The sequence below is a fragment of the Lepidochelys kempii genome, chromosome 6 (genome assembly GCF_965140265.1).
Source record: "Lepidochelys kempii isolate rLepKem1 chromosome 6, rLepKem1.hap2, whole genome shotgun sequence".
In the NCBI taxonomy this organism is placed as follows: Eukaryota; Metazoa; Chordata; order Testudines; family Cheloniidae; genus Lepidochelys; species Lepidochelys kempii.
In genome coordinates, this window is record NC_133261.1 from 12,255,270 (window position 1) to 12,275,550 (window position 20,281).

Here is a 20,281-nt window from a genome sequence, read left to right on the forward strand (position 1 = left end):
GCTAGGGCCCGACCAAATTCACGGTCTGTTTTGATCAATTTCATGGTTGTAGGATTTTAAAAATCGTAAATGTCATGATTTCAGCTCTTAAAATCTGAAATTTCAGGGTGTTGTAATTGTAGGGGTCCTGACCCAAAAAGGAGTTGTGGGGGGTGTCACAAGATTAGTGTGTGTGTGGGGGGGGGGCGTTGTGGTACTGCTACCCTTACTTCTGCACTGCTGCTGGCGGGGGCTCTGCCTTCAGAGCTGGGCGGCTGGAGAGCTGCAGCTGCAGGCCGGGAGCCCAGCTCTGAAGGCAGAGCCCCCGCCAGCAGCAGCCCAGAAGTCAGGATGGCCTGGTTTGGTATTGCCACCCTGACTTCTGGGCTGCTGCCAGCAGAGCTGGGCCCTCAGTCAGCAGCCCCCACTCTCCGGCCACCCAGCAGCGCAGAAGTCAGGGTGGCATGGTATGGCATTGCCACCTTTACTTCTGCACCACTCCTAGTGGGGCGCCGCTTTCGGAGCTGGGCACCTGGCCAACAGCCGCCGCTCTCTGCCCACCCAGGTCTGACAGCAGCACAGAAGTAAGGGTGGCAATACCGTGGCTCCCCCTAAAATAACCTTGTGACCCCCTGCAACTCCCTTTTGGGGCAGGACCCCCAACTTGAGAAACGCTGGTCTCCCTCGTGAAATCTGTATAGTACAGGGTAAAGCACACACAAACCCAGAGTTCACGGTTCATGGTTGTGAATTTGGTAGAGCCTTACCTATTGTTCAGGCAAGTGGGTGGTTCGACATCTTCCAGCGATTCTGTCCCAAAATACCCCAGCGCTCCTGCAGTCACCTGGTACTGTTATGATCCAACTCTCTCTCGAGCAAGCTATTCCCAGCTCCCCAAACCTCGGGTAACGGTCAGGCCATTTTCTCTATACTGAGAGCCGTGTTACTCATGCTAACTTGCTTAAGCCAGTGTCTTACAGGACACAGGCCTGTGGGTTCCTTGTGTTCCTGCTGAGCTAAATCACAGGCTCCATGGGCTACAGTGGGTGGTGGTCCTATGGGCGCAGGGCCCTGCCCAGCTGCCTGTGCCATCCCTCAGCTGGCATGGGAGGGGCTGCCTTCCGGCGATGGCATGGGGGTCTCCAGGCAGCAGCCACCTCTCTCACCACTAACCCTCACCCCCAGCCTCAGCCCCTACAGCCATGATAGGGACAGCTTGTCCAGCAGCCAGGACCACATCCCATTGGCCGCCCTGCCCTTGCTGGCCACATCCTCCGGGAGCTACCAGCATGCCGTGGCCACCACCATCGCCCGCGCCAACCAGGCCCACAGCACCTTCCTGCACTCCACTGAGGGCTCCGGCTTCTGTGGCCAGGTCAGGGGGCAGCGCTGGGGGGAGGTGAAGAGGGGCACAGTTGGGAGGAGGGTGGGGCTGAAGCTGTGGGGATCAGGGTGGGGAGTGGGATGGGGGAGTTGTGAGGATGGGGGTCTCTGGCTGTGGGGCTGGAGAAGGGAGCACTGGCTGTGGGGGGCGGAGTGGGGGGCACTGTGAAAAGTGGGGGTTGGTGGCTGTGGGGGACGCTGTGGGACGGGGAAGGGTGAAGGGGGCAGCGGCTGTGGGGGTGGGCAGGGCCAAGTGGGCTATGACTATGGGGCATGGGGTCCCTCCCGGATCGGACGGTCCCTTCCTCCAGCAGGTGGTGCTGATTGGTGACTGTGTTGGGGGCATCCTGGGTTTCGATGCCCTGTGCCAGAGCCGGGCGGGCACGGTGGGGAGCCGGAGCAGCAGCCGCCGGGGCAGCCTGGTGAGTGCCTGGGCCCCTCTTTGCCAAGGGAGCTGGGGTGGCTCTGGTAGCCCCTCTATGGGATCCTCCATTTTCACATCACTGTACACTGCCCCATACCCACCCCCCTGAGCGCTGGAGCCTGCTGGGCTGTCCGTGGCCCCGACCCTTTACATGGTGGGGAGGGAGCAGCAGCTCAGGAAGCCCTGGTCTGGGATGGGGACGAACCTCTGAGAGGTGATGGGGTCCAGGGCACCGAGGGCCTCCTGAGGTGGGGACAGTGCCCACGATAGGTGGGGGGTGGCCCTGGCCCCGTGGAGGTGGGGACAGTGCCCACGATAGGTGGGGGGTGGCCCTGGCCCCGTGGAGGTGGGGACAGTGCCCACGATAGGTGGGGGGTGGCCCTGGCCCCGTGGAGGTGGGGACAGTGCCCACGATAGGTGGGGGGTGGCCCTGGCCCCGTGGAGGTGGGGACAGTGCCCACGATAGGTGGGGGGTGGCCCTGGCCCCGTGGAGGTGGGGACAGTGCCCACGATAGGTGGGGGGTGGCCCTGGCCCCGTGGAGGTGGGGACAGTGCCCACGATAGGTGGGGGGTGGCCCTGGCCCCGTGGAGGTGGGGACAGTGCCCACGATAGGTGGGGGGTGGCCCTGGCCCCGTGGAGGTGGGGACAGTGCCCACGATAGGTGGGGGGTGGCCCTGGCCCCGTGGAGGTGGGGACAGTGCCCACGATAGGTGGGGGGTGGCCCTGGCCCCGTGGGGGTGGGGACAGTGCCCACGATGGGGTGGGTGGCCCTGGCCCCGTGGGGGTGGGGTGCCCGCGATGGGTACTGTCCCAGCCGGGTGCTGCTCTCTCACTGCTCACCCACTGCCCAGAACTTGGAGCCGATCTCCCCGGAGCTGGGCAGCAGGAAGGACCCGCTGGCCGAGGGGGCTGGGGGGACGGGACGGGCCAGCCCGGAGCCTGGGGTGCTCCCGCCCCCCCCGGAGCACAGCGACGTGGACTCTGTGCGCCAGCAGCACACCTTCCTGTGCAGGTGAGAGCACCCGGGGTGGGGAGGGGGCTGCCCTCGGTGGGTATTGGGGGAAGGGAAGGGGGAGGGGTGACCCCTCCACAGGAGGTCACTGGCAGGACTGGAGCAATGGCTCTGGGCCCCATGGCACAGCTCACCCCAGTCGGGGGGCAGGAGATTGACCGCGTGGGACAGCTGCACCCTAACCCCATGGGAGCAGCACCAAGTGGACATGCACAGAACCAGACCCCTGCCCTGGGGCTGGACAGGAGCCGGTGCCCCCGGAGGGAAAAGGCCCCGTGTCCCAGTCCCCACTCCCCGAGCCTGCCAGTCCCCCTGCCCTGGGGCTGGATCAGAGCCAGTGCCCCCTGGAGGGGAAAGGCCCCGTGTCCATCCCGGTGCCTGCTGGAGCCTGCTCTCCTGTCCTCTCCAGCCTGCAGGCCAGCGTCCCCCAGGGGGAGGGGGAGCTGCGGCCCAGCAGTTGCTCCTCGGGCTCAGCGCTGGACGGGGGCGAGGGCACGGCCGCCCGCCTCGACTTCAAGGTGTCCGGCTTCTTCCTGTTCGGCTCGCCGCTGGGGCTGGTACTAGCTCTGCGCAAGACTGTCCTGCCAGCCTTGGATGGTGAGGGTCCCTCGCGCCAGCCGGCCCCGGCCTCTGCACCCCCACAGGGCTCCCCCGGGGCCGACACCAGGCCTCCTCTCTTCCTCCAGCGCTGACACCCCACCTCCCCCACGCTTCTCTGGTGCAGGCACTTACCCCCTACACACGCACACTTGCGCTCCCCCCGGCACAGGCTCCCAGGGGGTTCGATGCCCTGGCTGCTACCCAGTGTGAAGGTCACACAACCCACGGCCGTGCCTGTCTCGGCGTACCCTTAGTGCGCCAGGCCCTCGGCTCAGCCTTTTCCAAGGGCGAGGCCTGTGGCTTCAGCCCCTGAGACTGGGCCCTGCTTCTCCCCAGCGGGTCCATGTGAGCTCAGGCCCCTGGCAGAGCGATGGGCCCCACAAGGATCTGCAGGGAGAGAGCACGCCCTCTCCCACAGTCCGCATTTGGCAGGCCCCTGGAGGCCACTTGGGGCCGTGTGAGGAAGCCAGACTTCATCACAGTCCCATTCCCTGCCCTTGCCCAGAGCCTCTGGGGTCCACTGCCCCTGCCCGTGCCCTGGACGGCCACGCTCTGATCATAGCAATGTCGGGCTGGAAGGGGCCTCGAGAGGTCAACTCTGTCCCCTCACACTGAGACAGGGCCAGGTAAATCTAGACCATCCCTGACAGCTGGGGTTTGTCCCACCTGCAGGGATGTGGGCTGCCCCCCAGCTTGTAAACTGTCCCTCGGAGGAACCCTTGAGTGCAGCAGCCCCCCAGGGGTCCCACCCTTCCTCCAGGGCCAGTCACGCAGCCTCACCACCTCCGAGACAGAGCCTCTGGGCTCCAGCCCTCCTGCTCCACCCTGTGAGCTCTGCCTGGCGCATCCCACTGAGCCACACCCCCGGGAGAGACCTGGCCATTCTTCGGGGCCCAGTGCCCCCCCAGCCGGTGTTCGCAGTGACACTTAGCAGCCTTTTCAGAACAGTGTCAGGTTATGAGTCATCTGGGACTCTCCCTAGGGAGGCCCTTAGGGCCACAGATAGAAAGGTTAAGATACCGTTCCGCTGGCCAGGCCATGGCCCCCCGAGCCGAGCTGCCCTACGAGCTCTTTGCTGGCTCTCTCTCCAGTCTTTGTCCATCCCAGGTGAGAGCTGCTGAGTCTCCCCAAAAGCCAGCTCTTATCCCAGCCACGTGCCAACTTTCAATCCCTTGTCCGGCTCCTGCAGAGTCCTCCTGAGCTCACATGTGCCGCCTGCCAGCTTCCCTGGATCGGTGTCAGTTGTTTGGTCCTTGGGGCTCTTGTGGAATGGGTCAGTATCAGACAGTCCTTTACCCCACAGCACCCCCTTCTTACCACCCCAGGGAGGTACGTGACACAACACCTCGGGTCCCCTGCTCTGCCCCAGGAGCAGCTTAACCCTGTTGCCCCCATTGGGTACTGGCCCCATGACAAATCAGTCCCTGCTGTGCAGATCACTCCTCAAAATACTGCAGAGAATTCCCACTTCGGCACATCAGCCTACTCCAGAGCTTCTCTAGCCCTAGCGTTTGAAAGGCCTGTCTAATACCTAGCCTCGATCTCCCTTGCTGCAGGTTAAACCCATTGCTCCTTGCCCACCTTCAGTGGGTGTGGAGAACAGTCCTGGTTATAACAGCCCTTAGCAGAGTTGAGGAGCATTATCAGGTCCCCCCTCAGTCTTCATTTCTCAAGCCTGAGCATGTCCAGTTTCTTCAACCTTCGCTCACAGGCCAGCGTTTCTGAACCTTTGACCGTTTTCGTTGCTCTCCTTTGGACTCTCTCCAGTTTGTCCACATCTGTCTTGCGTGCGGCGCCCAGAACTGACTGAGCTCTGTTCAGTGAGTCCTGCTGGGATGGACACCTGAGAGAGACTCGTACACACACACACACCCCTTAAGCATCTGCAGTGACTGTAAAGACAGCAGGGATTATGAGTCAACTGGAACGCAGCATAGCGAAAAGAAAGTTACAGCATTGTGGTTACCCGGAGGCCCAGCCAAGTGGTGTGTCCCCCTTGGCTCCCTCTCTGTCCTCTGTACAAGTTCCTGGCAAGTCCCAGCTGGCTCCTCCTCCGTCTTTGTTCCCCACCTGATGAAACAGGGCTGGCTTCCTGCAGAGGGTGGGCCATCCATTGTCATGAGTTGCTAAGTACCAACTTAGCAAATGTACCAAATCCTGGTGACTGGATATGCCATTGTCTTCACAGACTCTCCATTGAGCTGGGCCAGACCCCAGACAGGTAGGCATCAGTCACACCTGCATCTTGAAGCCCGCGGCCTTGCAGACAGTAAACAATCCTCCCCACACCCCAGGTGACTATGCAGCATATGGGGGAAACTGAGGCACACATAGTATTCATACAAAATATTTACGGAAAATTCTCCCTCCGTCACACATACACACCCCAGAATGACATTAGCCATCAGCTGCATCCTGGTGTGGGCTCATATTCAATTTGTGATGCACTGGGAGTCTCTGTCCCTGGTCACAGCTGCGCTGGTTCCACGTCCCTTCGCGTTGGCTGCCAGGCATTCATGGAACCACATCCAGTCGCTGGACCCTCCCTCCTCTTATTGGAGGATAGTTGGGGATAGTGCTTCCAGCAGCACCCCTTCACCGGTCTGGTCCCCAGAGGAGAAAGGCAACCTCTTCACAGCCAGTGTGTTTGGGGCCATCGAGAGTGAGCAGGGAAACTGAGTCACGTATATTATTCATGCAGACATTATAGATGTTCCTGCATTCTCCATGTTGCACCCTCTTTCCAGGTGACCCCACCCCACCCCAGTGACCAAGGGAAGTTGGACCTTGTGTCAGCAGTAACATTCACATTCCCCCTTCACGTGACTCTCTTCCAGATTGTCAGACTCCATCTTAACAACTCAGCGTTCAACCCTTTCATTTGCTGTAGCCAGGTGAGACGTGAATGGTCAGTACACACAGTACGCTGCTGCCCAAACAGTTTCGGCTGCAGCTTCTTCAGGGCCCACCCACCGGCCAGACCTCCTTTCTCCGGGGTGACATAGCTCTGTCCCCTGGGGTAGTAGTTTCTTGCTCAAGGGTACAATCGGGTGTCTCTCCCCCTTAGCACTGGCCTGCATCAGCACCACACCCAGCCCTGTGTCTGAGGTAACTCATCCTAGTTTCCAAAGTCTGAGTTCACCCGTATTGAGTCTGGGCTTAGAGCCTCCTTCAGTGCACTGCTCGGCCAGACCACCTTGTCCAGCTCCCCCTGCTTGTACAGTTTGGTTATGGGAGTTGCTAGGGCACTAGGGTGGAGCACAAACCTCCCGTAGTGCCCTGCCATCCCAATCAAGGCCTGGGCCTGTTCTTGGTTTGGGGAGCGGCTCAGTCCCTAATCGCCTCCACCTTGGCAGGTCTGGCCTTGTGCTGCTGCTCCCAGGCACTTGTGGCCCAGGCACGACATCTCTGTGAGCCCCACTTTACACTTGTCCACCTGAACAGTCGCTCCTGCCTCCTTCACTCCTGGGCCATGTGTCACGGAGCCACGGGCTTGGTGCTACATCCCCAGCTTTGGAAGAGTCTCTGGGGGAACCCCTTCAGTGTGCCCACCTCGAGGGACATCTCGGAGGGGGGCCCCCTCAAACCCCCACTATCCCCCATTGCCCAGTCACCAGGGATTAATGCACCTCACCAAGCATTTGCAGTGACGCTCACACAGCGTTGTCAGAACAGTGGGGTTTATTAGTCAGCTGAAACACAGCATAGGAAGCCCTTAGGTTAGCACAGGTTGGTCAGCCCAGGGCCCAGCCAAGCTCTAGTGAACCCCATGGTTCAAGCTCTGTCTCTGAGTCTGACCTCGTTAATCACATCCCGGGCGAGAGCCCCGACTCCTTCCAGCAGCTGACTCTTATCCCCACCTCCCACCTTGTCAGGCCTTTGTTCTCCAGCTGGAGGAAGTCGCTCAGCTTCTCTGCTGAGAGATGGGGAAATCCATGTCCCTCGGGTTGCTAGGTGTCACAGTCCTGGTGGTTGGCTTTCCATTTTCTTCATAGATTCTCTGTTGATACGGGGTTAGCCTCAGCCAGTCCTTTTTAGTGACCCATCCCGGCTCAGACAGCTAGGCGCTATTCATACCTATGTCTCTTTACCTGCCTGAGAGCAAATAGTTCTTTCATCCTCCCACTGGGTAGCCTTGCAAAATATGAGGGAAACTGAGGCATGGGCAAGATTCATACAAATAGTATAGACAATGCCCACTCTGTCACAACATGTTCCTCCCAAGATCTGTGAGAGTGAGGGATTGTTCTTCAGGATAGATTGTAGATCCTTGATGATGCGTTGGAGAGGTTTTAGTTGGGGGCTGTAGGTGACAGCTAGTGGCGTTCTGTTACTGTCTTTGTTGGGCCTGTCCTGTAGAAGGTGACTTCTGGGTACACTTCTGGCTCTGTTAATCTGTTTCTTCACCACCCAAATGCAAAAAAAAAAAAAAAAAAACCCTTTGAACCCAGGAAGGAGCACTTGGGAATTCCTCCCTGTGGGGTACCCTCAAGCCCTTTCACCCCCCTCTGGGGAAGAGCTGAGAAAGAAAACAAAAAAATTAGCTCTTGCCACCAGCTAATTAATCCCAACTGTGCATACAAAATGATGAGAGTCTAAATTAACTGTTGCCACTCAAGAAAGAGATCTTGGAGTCACTGTGGATAGTTTTCTGAAAACATCCATTCAATGTGCAGCAACAGTCAAAAAAGCAAAGTGAATGTTAGGAACCATTAGGAAAGGAATAGACACAAAATATGATGCCAGTATATGAATCTATGGTAAGTACGCACCTTGAATACTGTGCACAGTTCTGGTCGCCCCATCTCAAAAAAGATATATTAGAATTGGAAAAAGTACAGAGAAGGGCAACAAAAATGCTTAGGGGTATGGAACAGCTTCCATACAAGGAGAGATTAAAAAGATAGGGACTGTTTTGACTAAGGGGAGGATGTGATAGAGGTCTATAAAATCATGAATAGTGTGGAGAAAGTGAATAGGGAAGTGTTATTTACCCCTTCACATAACATAACGTTAACTAGGGGTCATCCAATGAAATTAATAAGCAGCAGGTTTGAAACAAACACAAGGAAGTACTTCACACAATGCACGGTCAACCCATAGAACTCATTGCTGGGGATGTTGTGAAGGCCAAAAGCATAAGTGGGCTCAAAAAAGAATGAGATAAGATCATGGAGGGTAGGTCCATCACTGACTATTAGCCAAGCGAGTCAGAGACGCAACTAAACTTCTGGCCACCAGAATCTGGAACTGGATGACAGGGGATGGATCACAAGGGGGGAGGGATAGCTCAGTGGTTTGAGCATTGGCCTGCTAAACCCAGGGTTGGGAGTTCAATCCTTGAGGGGGCCATTTAGGGATCTGGGGCAAAAATTGGGGATTGATCCTGCTTTGAGCAGGAGGTTGGACTAGATGATCTTCTGAGGTCCCTTCCAACCCTGATATTCTATGATAATTGCCCAGTTGTGTTCATTCCCTCTGACACCAGTCACTGTCAGAAGATGGGATACTGGGCTAGATGGACCATTGGTCTGACCCAGTGTGGTTGTTCTTATGACCCACAAGCACCAGAGAAAGGTTGACACGAAATTAGCCCCCTGGCTGGTAACTGCCTTGCTGGGGAAGCCTACTGCTCAGGGTAGTGAATGGTGACAAACGCCACCACCAGAATGTTTTTCTTCCCTGAGCAGGGAGTGGGGGGCTGTGCTGTGGGCCCCATGCCGGCAGCCACCTTCTGAAAAGATTCCTTTAGGGACTGTTCATAATCCCCCCCATCGGCCCCTCCCAGTTGGCCGCGTGGCCCAGGAAGGGAGTGAGGCTATGCAGCCTGCCTGAAGGGGGATCCGGTTCACAGGCCGCCTCGGAGGGAAAGGATGCACCTTGAACAGGGTCACCAATCCAGCATCTCTCTCCCAGTGGAGTTGGCCCCCTGAGCTCTCTGCCACACAGCCTCTTGCTTCTCAGGCCTCCATTGCCAGGGCCTGCTTCCCCTGCTGCTCTTCGGCTGCTTGCCCTACTCAGCCAGCTCCTGCTTCTGCAGCCCCAGACGCCGGCCCTTTGCTTCCAGCTTTTGCCTGCTCTAGTTCCTGGGCTGGGGCCACTGCAGCTGTCACTCTTGGCTTCTCACCTCTCCTCTGGGGCGTCTGGGTCTCCATTCCCTGCGGCTGGTGGATTGGGCCGCTCAGAGCCTCGCCTGGGCTGGAACCAGGGTTCTTTGCCAGATGTCCTGGAGCAGGCCTCCCGGTGTCTGCACTGCTCTGCCATCTCCCTCATGGGGAGTTGTTTAGATGTCATTTCTCCTGCCATTTCTTTTTCTCATAGATTCCCAGGCCAGAAAAGCCCATTGTGATCAACTAGTCTGACCTCCTGTCTAGTACAGGCCAGAGACCGGCCCCAAAATAATTCCTAGAGCAGAGCTTTTAGAACAAACATCCCATCTTGATTTAAACACTGGAGAACCTACCACGGCCCTTGGCAAATTGTTTTAAGCTTGTTTCTGTGGCCGGGGCCACTGAAAGTGGGAAATGACACCCACCGCTGCCATCAAGCTGGCACAGATTTCCAGGGTCTCTGCTTTGCCCCAGCCTTTATACAGACACCTCTGGGGTGTCCCCTTTATTGAGCTAGGGCCAGCTCTGTTGCTCCAAGACAGGGCATCTGGCACCCCTGCTTCTCCCCATGGGTCTCCAACAGAGAGGGGGCCCCCTCATTCCCCTAGGTGCCGATCCCACCCCCTGAAACATTTGTTCCCGCTGCCTTGCCCCCCCTCCACCCCCACCCCCTACGTGCAGCAGCCTCTCTCCCCTGTTGCGCTCACTCCCCCTGGATTGCTCACATCCCCACTCGGCACAGGGGCCACTGCCCCCCATCACTTGCCCCCCTGCATCACTGCTCCCCTCCCCTGCATTGTTCACTCAGTGGGTGACCCTTCCTGCATTGCTTGCTCACCCCGCACTTCCCCCACAACCAAGGTGCAGGGGCTGACCCCTCCCCTGCATAGCTCACTAACCCCTTCCCCCCGGTGCAGGCATTTAACCCCCCTGTCCCTGCAGTGGCCCAGATGCGCCCGGCCTGCGAGCAGATCTACAACCTGTTCCACGCAGCCGACCCCTGCGCCTCACGCCTGGAGCCCCTGCTGGCCAAGGCCTTCCATGCCGTGCCCCCCCTGGGCGTGCCTCGCTACCAGAAATACCCGTTGGGCGACGGCACCTCGGCACTGCTGGGTAAGGGCTGGGAATGGGGGGCGGGGACGACAGGATCCCTTTGGGGCAGTCTCAATGGGAGCATGGGGGTCCCCAGGGCTGGAGGTAATATTGTGGGGTAAAGGGGGGGGACAGTGGAGTTTGGGGGTTCCCTCTGGGATGTCCCCTTGGGGTGGGCAAGTGGGGGATGTGACAATGGAAGTTAGGGGTCCTTCAGGGGGGCAGTGAGGGTTAAGGGGGCCCCTCTGGGATGTTCCCTATTGCCCCCCTGAGGGACAGTGGGGGCCTGGGACAGTGGGGTTTGGGGGTCCCCTCTGGGTTGTCAGGGTGGTGGTTGGATACGGGGTCCCCTCTGGGTTGTCTCTCGGGGGACAGTGAAGATTGGGGGGTCCCCTCTGGGTTGTCTCCCAGGGGACTGTGGTGGGCAGGGTCCCTGGGGTTGCTGTGCTCACCCTGTTCTCTCTCTCTCTCTCCCTGGCTCAGCTGAGGCCCTGCAGACTCATTCCACCCTCTTCCTGGGCGACTTGGAGCTGACAGCTCCTACCACCCCTACCAGCTGTTTTGGAGGCTTCTGGAAAGGCAGCGAGACAGGAGAGCCTCCCGCCCCCTCCAGCACCAGCGAGGTCGTCAAGAGTGAGTGCAACCCCTCCCCCGCCCACCTAGCTCGTTGCCTAACCCCCCCGACCCCTCCAGCACCAGCAAGAGTGACATGAGGGAGTCGGGGGGATGGAGCATTGAGGGGGGTACAAGACAGGAGGCTGTGGGGTATGGGGTAGGTCTGGGGTGCTGGACTGCAGGGCAGGGTATGAGGGGTAGGCTGCAGGTCTGGGGTAGGGGGTGTAGGCAGGAAGTGGGGGATAGGGGCAGGTCTGGGGTAGGGGGTGCAAGGTGGAAGGGACAGAGTACAGGGCAGGTCTGGGGTGAGGGGTAGGGGGCATCTCAAGGGTGGATGGTGTAGGCCAGGGGATGAGGGGTAGGGGCAGGTCTGAGATGAGGGGCACAAGGTGGAAGGGGCAGAGTATGGGGCAGGTCTTGGGTACGGGGGAGCAGTGCAGAAGGTGAGGGGGTAGGGAACAGGCCTGGGGTGGGGTACCAGGTGGAAGGAGCAGGGTACATGGCTTGTCTGGGGAGGGGGTACTGGGCAGAGGAAGCGGAGTACAGGGCTGCTCTGGGGTGGAGGTACTGAGTGGAGGGAGTGGGATACAGGGCTGATCTGGGGAGGGGGTACCAGGTGAAAGGAGCGGGGTACAGGCCAGCCTGGGGAGGGGGTGCCCGGGAGAAGGAGTGGGGTACAGGCCAGTCTTGGAAGAGGGTACCTGGCAGAGGAAGCAGGGTACAGGGCCGGTCTGGGGAGTGGGTACTGGACCAGTCTGGGGTGGGAGGTACCGGGTGGAGGAAGCGGGGTACAGGCCAGTCTGGGGTGGGAGGTACTGAGCGGAGGAAGCGGGGTACAGGCCAGTCTGGGGTGGGAGGTACCGAGCGGAGGAAGCGGGTTACAGGTTGTTTTGGGGAGGGGGTACCGAGCAGAGGAAGCGGGGTACCGGTCCAGTCTCGGGAGGGGATACCAGTCCAGTCTGGAGTGTGGGTACCGGGCAGAAGGACCAGGCCGGGGTACAAGTTCTCCTGACACTGCTCTCCCCGCAGTCCTGGAGCGGTGGTGGGGCCCAAAGCGCATTGATTACTCCCTGTACTGCCCTGACGCGCTGACCGCCTTCCCCACCATCACCCTGCCGCACCTCTTCCACGCCAGCTACTGGGAGTCCTCCGACGTGGTAGCCTTCATCCTGCGCCAGGTGCGCCGGAGGGGTCCGGGAGGGGAGGGGCCAGCGGGCCTGGGGGCAGGGTCGGTGGCACAGAGGGTGTCGGGAGCAGGGTGGGGAGCATGCAGTGGCCGGGGCCCTGTCGCCGGGGCGGGGCGCGGGCAGTCGCCGTCTGGCGGGGGGCGCTGAGGCTGCGCTGCTATTGCAGGTGATCGAGAAGGAGCGCCCCCAGCTGGCGGAGTGCGAGGAGAGCTCCGTCTACAGCCCCGCCATCCCCCGCGAGAAGTGGCAGCGTAAGCGGACACAAGTGAAGATCCGGGTACGCGGCCTCCACCGGCCTGAGGCTGGGGCAGCTGGCCTGTGCCCGAGCAGGGGGCTGCATGGGGGGACCGGGGTCGGGGCAGGAGATGGTGCTGCTGGGGTGGGTGGGCTGAGGATAGTTGGGTGAGGGCAGTGGGGGCCCAGGCAGAGTGGAGTGGGGCAGGGGCCCGGGGGGCGCGAGCGGAGAGGTGGGGTTTGAGTCATTGGGTTTTGCTGACGGGGGTTACGTCAGCGGGGTGATGCCGAGTCAGCAGTACTCCATTGGCCCCCACAGCTGGGCTGGGCTGGGCTCCTAGGGCACAGGGCTCTGGACGGGACGCTGGACTCAGCCCCAGCTGTGCTGCCTGAGCTCAGGCAGGCCCCCTGGGGTGGGGGGCAGAGAACACAACAGCCCTTGTGGGCGTAGGGTGGGGGTGGGGAGCAGCCGCCACTGACCCCCCTGCTCTGCCCCGCAGAACGTGACGTCCAACCACCGAGCCAGCGACATCATCGTGTGCGAGGGGCGGCCCCAGGTGCTGAGTGGGCGTTTCATGTACGGCCCCCTGGACGTGGTGACACTGACTGGGGAGAAGGTACCAGCACCGTGAGGGAGAGGCAGGGTCCCACGTGGGGGCTGGGAGCGTGAACCCTGGCACTAGTGCCCTGGGGTGCCATGCAGCTGTGGACTCCGTTCCTGGCTCCTTCCCTCTGTCAGTCCAAGGCCAGAGCCCTGGGTCTCTCCAGCTGAGTCCGCATGGGTGTCCTGCTGCTGGCCTTCCCGGCTGCTCGGTGCCGATTGGGGTTCTCTATTTGCACCCTCCGTTGGTCTGGGTCGGTTTCGCCCAGGCCTCCAATGACCCATTCCTCCCCACCACACTGGCAGTCATGTGACACAAACACCTCAAGCCTCCTGCTCGCCTCAAGAGCAGATTTCACCCTTCTGCACCCACTGGCCAGCAATGCAAAGTACAGGGGGAAACTGAGGCACACATCGGCCTCATAAAAATCTTAGAAAACTCTCACTTCGTAGCCAATATTCCAGTGGAAGCTAAGAAGAGAACCCTTTTACTGAGCCCAAGGAGCCTTAGCTACTAATTAACACTGGGCTGTTCTCAGGTCAGCGCTCACCTTGGAGGGCATTTCTCATAACTGGACACTCGGTTATTCCCAACCAACCTGTTTATTAATTGGCCAGAGCCACCTTAGCATACCAGCAGCAGTGCACCACTCGAGCGTAGATACAACCACCGTTTCAGCTCTGTCCTGCACAGCCTTGCAAGTGGTACCGTGGGTTTGAGGACGAGCGGTTAGATCAAGGAGCAATGCAGAGCAGCCGGGTTTCTTTATAATCATCACTCAGCAATTCTTCCGCCCCGAACATACAGACACTCCTGCCCAGTATTTCACCGGGGAGAAAGGAACCGCTTGTCTTTCGAGCCCCTCACACTGCTATGGGTGTGGATTGGTTCCAGAGTGGATTGAATCATAGAATATCAGGGTTGGAAGGGACCTCAGGAGGTCATCTAGTCCAACCCCCTGCTCAAAAGCAGGACCCATCCCCAATTAAATCATCCCAGCCAGGGCTTTGTCAAGCCTGACCTTAAAAACTTCTAAGGAAGGAGATTCCACCACCTCCCTAGGCAATGCATTCCAGTGTTTCACCACCCTCCTAGTGAAAAAGTTTTTCCTAATATCCAACCTAAACCTCCCCCACTGTAACTTGAGACCATTACTCCTTGTCCTGTCCTCTTCCACCACTGAGAATAGTCTAGAACCATCCTCTCTGGAACCACCTCTCAGGTAGTTGAAAGCAGCTATCAAATCCCCCCTCATTCTTCTCTTCTGCAGACTAAACAATCCCAGTTCCCTCAGCCTCTCCTCATAACTCATGTGTTCCAGACCCCTAATCATTTTTGTTGGTTCAATGCTCAGGCCTACAAAGAAGAGCGCGCAAAGCGCGGTGGTTAAATCCAACACGTGGCTGCCCGAGGTGTTGCTAGGGCATGTACACTCAACAAGCCAACCTGCAGATATTTCTGTTAAAGAACAGGGGGGAAATGAAATCTCATCCCTTCTTCTTCTCCTGCGAACCCTGGGCTGGGGGCGAGTCGTTCATCTCTTGGTGCTGTGACCGTGGCCAAGAGAAGAGGCTGCCTGCAGAGGGTGCAGCTAGCTCTGGGGTCCCCCAGGGTGACCTCAGTTTTATATGTTTCAGAGGAACAGCCGTGTTAGTCTGTATTCGCAAAAAGAAAAGGAGTACTTGTGGCACCTTAGAGACTAACCAATGCTCAAATAAATTGGTTAGTCTCTAAGGTGCCACAAGTACTCCTTTTCAGTTTTATATGCCGCTTTCCAGCTCTGAGTTCCTCTGCTGTCCAGGAGATGGCGCTGGTGTGTGACACATTGCAGAGAGCGAGGGGTGTTGCTTTGGTTCATGGCCAGGCCTGATTCATAATGAGCCCAGTGCCCCCTCGCAAGCAATTTCTCTTAGTGTTCCAGAGTCTGGTTCTGGTGAGGAGCTGTGCAATTCCTGTCACTCCTAGAGAGCCCCGGTCACCTCCAAAGCACGCACACCACCCCCTGACAGATCCCTGCAGTCTGGTGGGCCCAATGCCCCAGCCCCGGATGATCTCTGAGACCTTTGCTGCCACACCCTTCAGGCTTGTCCCAGGGTCTCAGACATCCCAGGGAGGAACAAGCCGGAGGGTTGGCGAGGAGAGGAGTGGCTTTGTCTCCCAAGGCAGGCCGCTGCACACTGGCGTCAGCGAGGGCTAGCTGGTTGAGACTTCTTGGACTCTCAGGAACATTTTTGGGTCACCCTGCAAGCTGTTCCCAGCTCCTTAAACTTATCTATTCTCCCTTGGCTCATGTCTGGGAGCAACTGCTCCTCTCTGTCACCTGGCAGGGGCTCTTAGCTAGACTAAGCGAATTGGACGTCTCATCCGTGAGTGAACTAGGGCAGTCTTTGGGGAGAGTGTCTGACAGCAGCTGGGAGATCCCTCGCAGGTATCACTCGACGTTCCTGAGAACGGTGTCATTTAGCTTTAGCCTAATTCTAGACTCAAGAGAGGTAGCCGGGGTCTCCAGACAAGAGGTCTCAGCCGCTCCAAGGGGAAGCTGGACTTTTGGGTGCTGCACAGGGTGATCTCGGATCCCGGGCAGGCCGAGGAGCCGTGAAAGCAGTGGCTGTTAAGAGCCAACGTTAACGCCTGCGCGGCTTCTGGCAGGTGGACATCTACATCATGACGCAGCCGCTGTCGGGGAAGTGGCTGCACTATGGCACCGAGGTGACAAGCAGCAGTGGGCGCCTGGCCTTCCTCATCCCGCCCGAGAAGGCACTGGGCATTGGCATGTACCCTGTGCGCATGGTGGTGAGGTGAGACCCCCGCCCTCTCTGTGTGCATGTGATCCTGGGGAGGCACGCACTGGGAGTGGGGCTGTACCAGCAGCCTGGCAGGGAGAGCCCTCAGGGGAAGGGCCGGGGAAAGCAGTGTTGGGAAGGGGTGAGGGGAAGCTGTTGGAGCCCAGGGACACCTCTGCGTAAGGCTTGTGGGAGCCCCCGCCCCCGGCAGTGTGTGTGCGGAGGAGGGGGAGATCTATGTGCAGGGGCGGGGGGGGGTCCTGTGGGCTCCCATGTCCCGCTTGGTCCCTGACGTGCCCCCGCTCCTGTGCAGAGGGGATCACAGCTACGCCGAGGCCTTCCTGACGGTGGTGGCACGCAGCACTGAGGCGGTTGTGTTCAGCATCGACGGCTCCTTCACAGCCAGTGTCTCCATCATGGGCAGCGACCCCAAGGTGCGGGCAGGCGCCGTCGACGTTGTGCGGTAGGTGCCCCCAGTGACACCCGCCCCCTCCCCCCGGGTAACCCTTCCACTCCTGTCCCTACGCCCAGCAACCCCCTACCACCTGCTAACCACCTTCCCGCTGCTTTCCTCTCAGCTCCTGCCCCCCCCAGCTCCCCACGGCCCCCCGTGATGCTCATGTTGTGTTGCCCCAGGCATTGGCAGGACTCGGGGTACATGATCATCTACGTGACAGGGCGGCCTGACATGCAGAAGCACCGCGTGGTGGCCTGGCTGTCACAACACAACTTCCCGCACGGTGTCGTCTCCTTCTGCGATGGCCTCACCCACGACCCCCTGCGCCAGAAAGCTGCCTTCCTGCAGAGCCTGCGCACCGAGGTGGGGCCTGCGCCCAGCGCTGCGGGGGACAGGAGACAGGGCTTGGGAGTGGTGGGGGGCAGGCCAGGCCGGGGCTCAGTCAGTGCCAGGGGGTGGCACAAGAGGGCAGGGTTTGGGTGGGGCTTGGGGATCACGAGGGGGCGGGGCTCGTGCAGCATGAGGGGTGGGGCTTAGGTGGTGTGAGGAGGTGGGACTTGGGACAGCATGAAGAGGTGGAGCTTGGGGTATGGGGGTGGGACTCAGGTGGTGCTAGGGGGGTGGGGCTCTAGTGGCACAAGGGGGCATGGGTCAGGTGGCACGAGGAGGCGGGGTGCCAGGCTGAGTACCCATGTGTTGCAGGCAGAGGTCACCATTGTGGCTGGCTATGGCTCCACGAAGGACATCTCGGTCTACAGCTCCCTGGGGCTCTCGCCCACCCAGATCTACATCGTCGGGCGCACCGTCAAGAAGTTCCAGAACCAGTGCCAGGTACGCGGACACCAGGGGGTACAAGTCGCAGTCTCCGGGCAGCGGACTAGCTGGCTCAGGGACTGGGACATGGGGCCTTTCCCTTCTAGGGGGCGCTGGCTCTGGTCTGGCCCCAGGGCAGGAGACTGGCTGGCTCAGGGGGCTGGGGAATGGGACATGGGAGTCCCTTCCAGAGGGCACAGAGCGCCTGGGCTGAAGGGTGGGAGGCAGTGGTGCCCATGGCATGGAGACAGTGGGGGCTGGGCCCCAGTGCTCTCCCGTCCAGCTGCCCCCATGCTCGGTCTGTTGTGTCTGTCCGCAGTTCCTGTCCGAGGGCTACGTGGCGCACCTGGCCCAGCTGGAGACTGCGTCGGTGGCACATTCGCCCAAGGGGGCACCGCGGCCCACGCTGGGCAAAGGCACCTACGGCTGCCCCGCCCCTGTCGACTTCCTGCGGAAGCAGAGCCAGCTGCTGCGCTCGCGGGGGCAGAGCCAGGCGGAGCGCGAGGGGGGCGCCCCGGCTCCGCCCCGCGCCAAGGCCCGCAGCATCAGCCTCAAGCTGGAGAGCGAGGAGTGAGCCCCCCGCGGCTTCCCAGCCTGGAGCAAGTGCCGCGCCCGCAGGAGGCGACGAGGGCGTCCGGCACAGAGCGGGCGTTCCCACGGGACCACGTGCCGCACCGCAGCGCCGGTGCGGGGCAAGAACTGTGCGTGGGGGCCAGAGGAGCCCCCCAGCACTGGGCATGGCCTGCCCCACATCTCCCTGGGCTCCCCTCCCCCACCCACAGCCCACTGCTCTCTTGGGCATGGCCTGCCTGCCACCCACAACCCCCTGCTCTCCCAGCCCTGGGGTCCCCTCCCCCACCCACAGCCTCCCCTGCTCCCCCAGCCCTGGGCCCAACCCCCCCTCCTCCACCGCAGCTCTGTTGGTGCCCCTCAATCCTGACCCACAGACCTCTGCCAGCCCATCCCTGAGACCCCCTTTTTGCCCATGCTGCTCTCTGGGAGCAAGTGGCTGCCGTGTGGCGGGGTTTCCCAGGGGAAGGGTGAGTCGCTGCTGGGAATTAGGGGGTTGGGCCTCTCCACCCTGCCCCCCATGCAAGGCCTAGATCTGGCACATTTGCCCCTGGTGTCCCCATCACAGCGACTGGGAGGAGGGGCAGCTGCCCCTGTCTCTGGGCAGCTCCTGTACCCCACAGCCTGCATGACCCAGCCTCCCTGCACAGAGACCCCACCCATACACCCAGCCCCGGCTGTGTCCTGTGTGATGCTGGATCCCAGAAGCAGGGCCAGACGGCCTGGGCGTGAGTTTAGGCCATGCGCCCCAGCTGGGCACGGTACACCCCCACCCAGGGACAGGGGGGTTCATTATTTATTTTTGTTGGTGTCGGAGTTAGCGAGGGAGAGGCCAGGCCCAGAGGAGGCGGGGCCTGGGGGGGGAGGGGCAGAAGGATTCATGGTTCTTTGTTTTTTTTAAAAAAATGTGTAAATGTGGAATAAAAATGTAAAAATAAATAAACAGAGAATGGTACAAAGAAGAAGGGCTGGTTCCTGGGGGCGAGGAAGAGGAATACAGGGCAGCAGGGGGGAGCTTTATGTGACTGGAGTATTAAAATCATGAGTTATAACCTATTCAGCAGGGAGCGAGGCCTTGTCCAAGACGGGATTATCACTTGGAAGAAAATGATCTCAACTGCTCATGGCCCAGTGCCCTACCCGGTGGAGCAAAGAGGGGTATTGGCGGGTGTCTGCTGCAGCCACCAAACCACACTAGCGAATGGGATGGCTGCTCCTTACGCACTTGTCTACTGTGTGCGTGGGGGGGCGGGGAGCTGTGATCGGGGGGGGGGGGGGGGACTTCAGTTTGAATGCCATGTGCTGGGGGTAGGGTTGCCAACTTTCTGATTGCAGAAAACTGAACATCCCGGCCCTGCCCCCTAGGCCCCCCCCTTCTCTGAGGCCCTGCCCCTGCTCACTCCAGCCCCAGTCCCTCTGTCACTCACTCTCCCCCCACCGCCGCTCACTTGTTCATTTTTACCGGGCAGGGGTAGGGGGTGAGGACTCCAGCTGGGGGGTCCGGGCTCTGGGGTAGCACTGAGAATGAGGGGTTTGGAGTGTGGGAGGGCTAGGGCTTGGGGCCGAGGGCTTTGGAGGTGGGATGGGGCTCAGGGTTGAGGCAGGGGGTTGAGGTGCAAGCTCTGAGAGGGAGTTAGGGTGTGGGAGGGGGCTCAGGGCCAGAGGTTGGGGTGCAGGAGGGGATGCGGGGTGCAGGCTCCGGGCAGTGCTTCCCTCCGGCGGCTCCCAGAAGCAGCAGCATGTCCCTGCAGCCCCTAGGTGGAGGCACAGGCAGAGGGCTCTGCGTCCTGCCCGTGCCCACAGGCTCCACCCCCGCAGCTCCCGTTGGCCATGGTTCTCAGTAAATTGGTCCAATGGTTAATTACTCTCACTTTTAAAATGTACATCTTATTTCCTGTTGGCCTTTAGCTGTCTGCAACTTCCACCCATGGGCTCGTATTAGCTCTTTCTCCACTAGACTGACAAGCCCATTGGTACAGCTCTGGTCCCATGCAGAGAATGTAATCAAGTCACCACCTAACCTTGAGGCTAGGGCCACTGAAGCTACTTGTCAGGGACCCAGCCCTGCGCTCTGGGTGTCCCTAAGCCTCTGGCTGCGGAAGTTGGGACTGGCTGACATGGGCTGGCTCGCTTGATAACTGCCCTGTTCTGGTCAGCCCCGCTGACGCATCTGCAGGGCGCGAGGCGGGAACTGAACCCGCCTTGCAGCCAGCCCCAGGGGCTGCGCCGGGTCCTGGCTCATGCTGTGCAAGGCTGTTGGGCTGCTCCCAGGGTGGGCTGCAGTTCAGGCGTGAGTACAGCACAACTCCAGCCAGGCTGTACCCTTCGGGACACCTCAGACCCACAAAAAGAAAAGGAGTCCTTGTGGCACCTTAGAGACTAACCAATTTATTTGAGCACGAGCTTTCGTGAGCTACAG

General features: G+C 60.0%; 1 protein-coding gene across 3 annotated transcripts in view; it reads left to right on the plus strand.

The window, feature by feature from the left end:
* PITPNM1 (phosphatidylinositol transfer protein membrane associated 1) overlaps positions 1-18,854 on the plus strand; it is a 28,152-nt gene extending 9,298 nt beyond the window's left edge. For 2 of the 3 annotated variants that reach the window (XM_073346667.1, XM_073346669.1), the window contains 14 exons: positions 1,165-1,354; positions 1,677-1,784; positions 2,639-2,799; positions 3,209-3,396; positions 10,452-10,622; positions 11,085-11,234; positions 12,246-12,394; positions 12,570-12,680; positions 13,138-13,254; positions 15,889-16,037; positions 16,336-16,485; positions 16,659-16,842; positions 17,182-17,310; positions 17,612-18,854. In XM_073346667.1, the coding sequence (XP_073202768.1) occupies positions 1,165-1,354; positions 1,677-1,784; positions 2,639-2,799; positions 3,209-3,396; positions 10,452-10,622; positions 11,085-11,234; positions 12,246-12,394; positions 12,570-12,680; positions 13,138-13,254; positions 15,889-16,037; positions 16,336-16,485; positions 16,659-16,842; positions 17,182-17,310; positions 17,612-17,866 (2,212 nt within the window). In that variant the 3' untranslated portion in view covers positions 17,867-18,854. Of the gene's footprint in view, positions 1-1,164; positions 1,355-1,676; positions 1,785-2,638; positions 2,800-3,208; positions 3,397-10,451; positions 10,623-11,084; positions 11,235-12,245; positions 12,395-12,569; positions 12,681-13,137; positions 13,255-15,888; positions 16,038-16,335; positions 16,486-16,600; positions 16,843-17,181; positions 17,311-17,611 lie in introns of those variants that run through there. The other variant, XM_073346668.1, reaches the window with a different exon arrangement.
* Positions 18,855-20,281: the final 1,427 nt, after the last annotated feature.